The sequence below is a fragment of the Trypanosoma rangeli genome (genome assembly GCF_003719475.1).
Source record: "Trypanosoma rangeli strain AM80 chromosome Unknown Tra_15.4_contig_00715, whole genome shotgun sequence".
NCBI classification, from domain to species: Eukaryota; Euglenozoa; class Kinetoplastea; order Trypanosomatida; family Trypanosomatidae; genus Trypanosoma; species Trypanosoma rangeli.
Window position 1 is genome coordinate 1,860 of NW_021706452.1, and position 1,851 is coordinate 3,710.

The window sequence follows — 1,851 nt, forward strand, 5'->3', positions numbered from 1 at the left end:
GCCGAGTCGGAGAAATTGTTTCAGCGCTTTATGCGTCCGGGTGGTGAGACCGACACGCACCATCGTCTTTCAAGCGGCACGCTCGCTGGCTGTTTGTTGCGGCGGCAATGAACGGCGGGGGGAAGCCCCGTCGACACGTCGTTGGGAGGGGGTGACATGTCGAGTTTTCTCGTGGCGCTGAGCAAAATGTGCGAGCAACGGGGCTCCCCCGTCGTTGTGGCTGGACTCTGTTCTGGAGTAAACAGCGACCCGCGGGAAATCGGCCCTGTCGTCCGTGCGGCCAAAACGTTCTTGAACGTCTTGAATACCCCGCACAGCGTCTCTGCTGGCGTCCCTCAACTGACTTCTGCCGCTGACGCTGGCGGGTTGCCGCGGCTGGAGTTGAGACTACTGGAAGTTCTAGTGCGGGTGGAGAGCGATGTTCACGGCAACGTGCGGTACGCCTGCCACCACATACGCAGGATTCAGCGCCTGCAAGAGACTATCAGGGCACACACTCTTTGCGCAGTGGAGAGGCGGCGATGGATGAAAAGAACGCGCCGGCTGACTACAGTGACGTACCCACATCTTAGTGGCGCCCCCTACGAGGACGAGGAGGCGTTCAAGCGCGTCCTGCGGTCCCTGTACGGCGGGGAACAGGTGTTTGGGCCCACAAACAAGCTTCGCTACGACCTCACAGTTGCGCTGCCGTTTTCTCTTAATAATTCTCCTCACCAATTTCGCAGAATTATTGAGAAAAAACTGCAACTGAAGGCAACCCGTCATGTGAGACATTTGACACCCTCGCCAAAGTGACGGGATGAAGAACTCCTCAATCGACGACGTGCGGCACCGCCTGCGTCATTTTTGCAACTTTTTTCTTTGATGTGCGGTGTCGTCACTGCCGCTCCTGCATGAATCGCCTTGCTGCCTCTGCTTTGCTTGTGGCATTTCTTCTTTTTTACTTCTTCTTTCTCGCTGCCGTTACTGCCGCCGCTATCAACGTCACACGTGTGCGGCATTTGCGTCTGTAGGATTACGAAGCGTAGGGACCGCGACGATGCCTCCGCGACGCCGCCGGCATGCCGCCGAAACCGCCGCCGAGGGAAAGGAGCAGAGTGCTGCGACACCGCGGCAGCTGGATGCCGCCCCCTGCGAGACAGAGGCGGCGGGCGAGGCGATCAAAGCCGGGGCTGTGGGACCTGAGGCCGCGCCCATGGCACCCATTCCCCCGCCGAACGTGGCGCGCGAAGGGGGCGAGGCGGCGGAGGTGCAGCCGGCCGCGCAGCCCACGCCTGTCGCCCATGCAGATACGAGGCGGGCGGTGTTGACAAAAGTGATTTGTAAACGTAAGCCAAAGATGGCGTTCCTTTTCGATAATGCAGAGGATAACGACAACGGGGAGGCGGAGAAGCCGAAAGCGGTGGAGGCGGCCGCTCCGAAGTCCAACCCAAAGCTCGCGTTTCTCTTCGACAACGACGCCGCACACGGCGGAGCGGCGCCGGAGAAGCAGGAGCCCGGGTCGGAGGTGCGGGTGACGGACGCCGCCGCAGCAGGAGTCACACACATAGAAGAGGTGAAGCAAGAACCCATAGAAAACCCATGTAAGCTGGATGACTCGGGCAGTGCCGCAGCAACCAGCACTGCGCCAGCGGCGCCGTCGCGACGCGCGATGACGATCGCCAAGAGCGTAAAGCTGCAGCGCAAGCTGCAGGACTTCCCATATGACAAAACGGGCATCTCTGCAGCTGTGGAGAATGCAGAGGCGCTGGCCACAAACGATGCCTCATTGAACTCTGCGAAGGTTCAGGTGGACGTGAAAGAGCGCGGCAACCACGCACTGACGACGTCACGGTGTCGCAATCTCCCACA

At 60.3% G+C, this 1,851-nt stretch overlaps 2 protein-coding genes across 2 annotated transcripts in view; both read left to right on the forward strand.

Moving 5' to 3' along the window:
- Window positions 1-156: 156 nt before the first annotated feature.
- On the forward strand, window positions 157-795 carry TraAM80_09895 (uncharacterized protein; the record flags this gene model as incomplete). Its single annotated transcript, XM_029386551.1, has 1 exon — window positions 157-795. One exon carries the CDS (start codon window positions 157-159, stop codon window positions 793-795), a length of 639 nt encoding a protein of 212 aa, XP_029233624.1.
- A 244-nt stretch (window positions 796-1,039) lies between these two features.
- TraAM80_09896 (kinetoplast-associated protein) overlaps window positions 1,040-1,851 on the forward strand; it is a gene marked incomplete at both ends in the record, with an annotated part of 1,023 nt that continues 211 nt past the window's right edge. Inside the window, one exon of the mRNA XM_029386552.1 lies at window positions 1,040-1,851. This exon is cut by the window's right edge and continues 211 nt beyond it. Coding sequence (XP_029233625.1) covers window positions 1,040-1,851 — 812 coding nt within the window.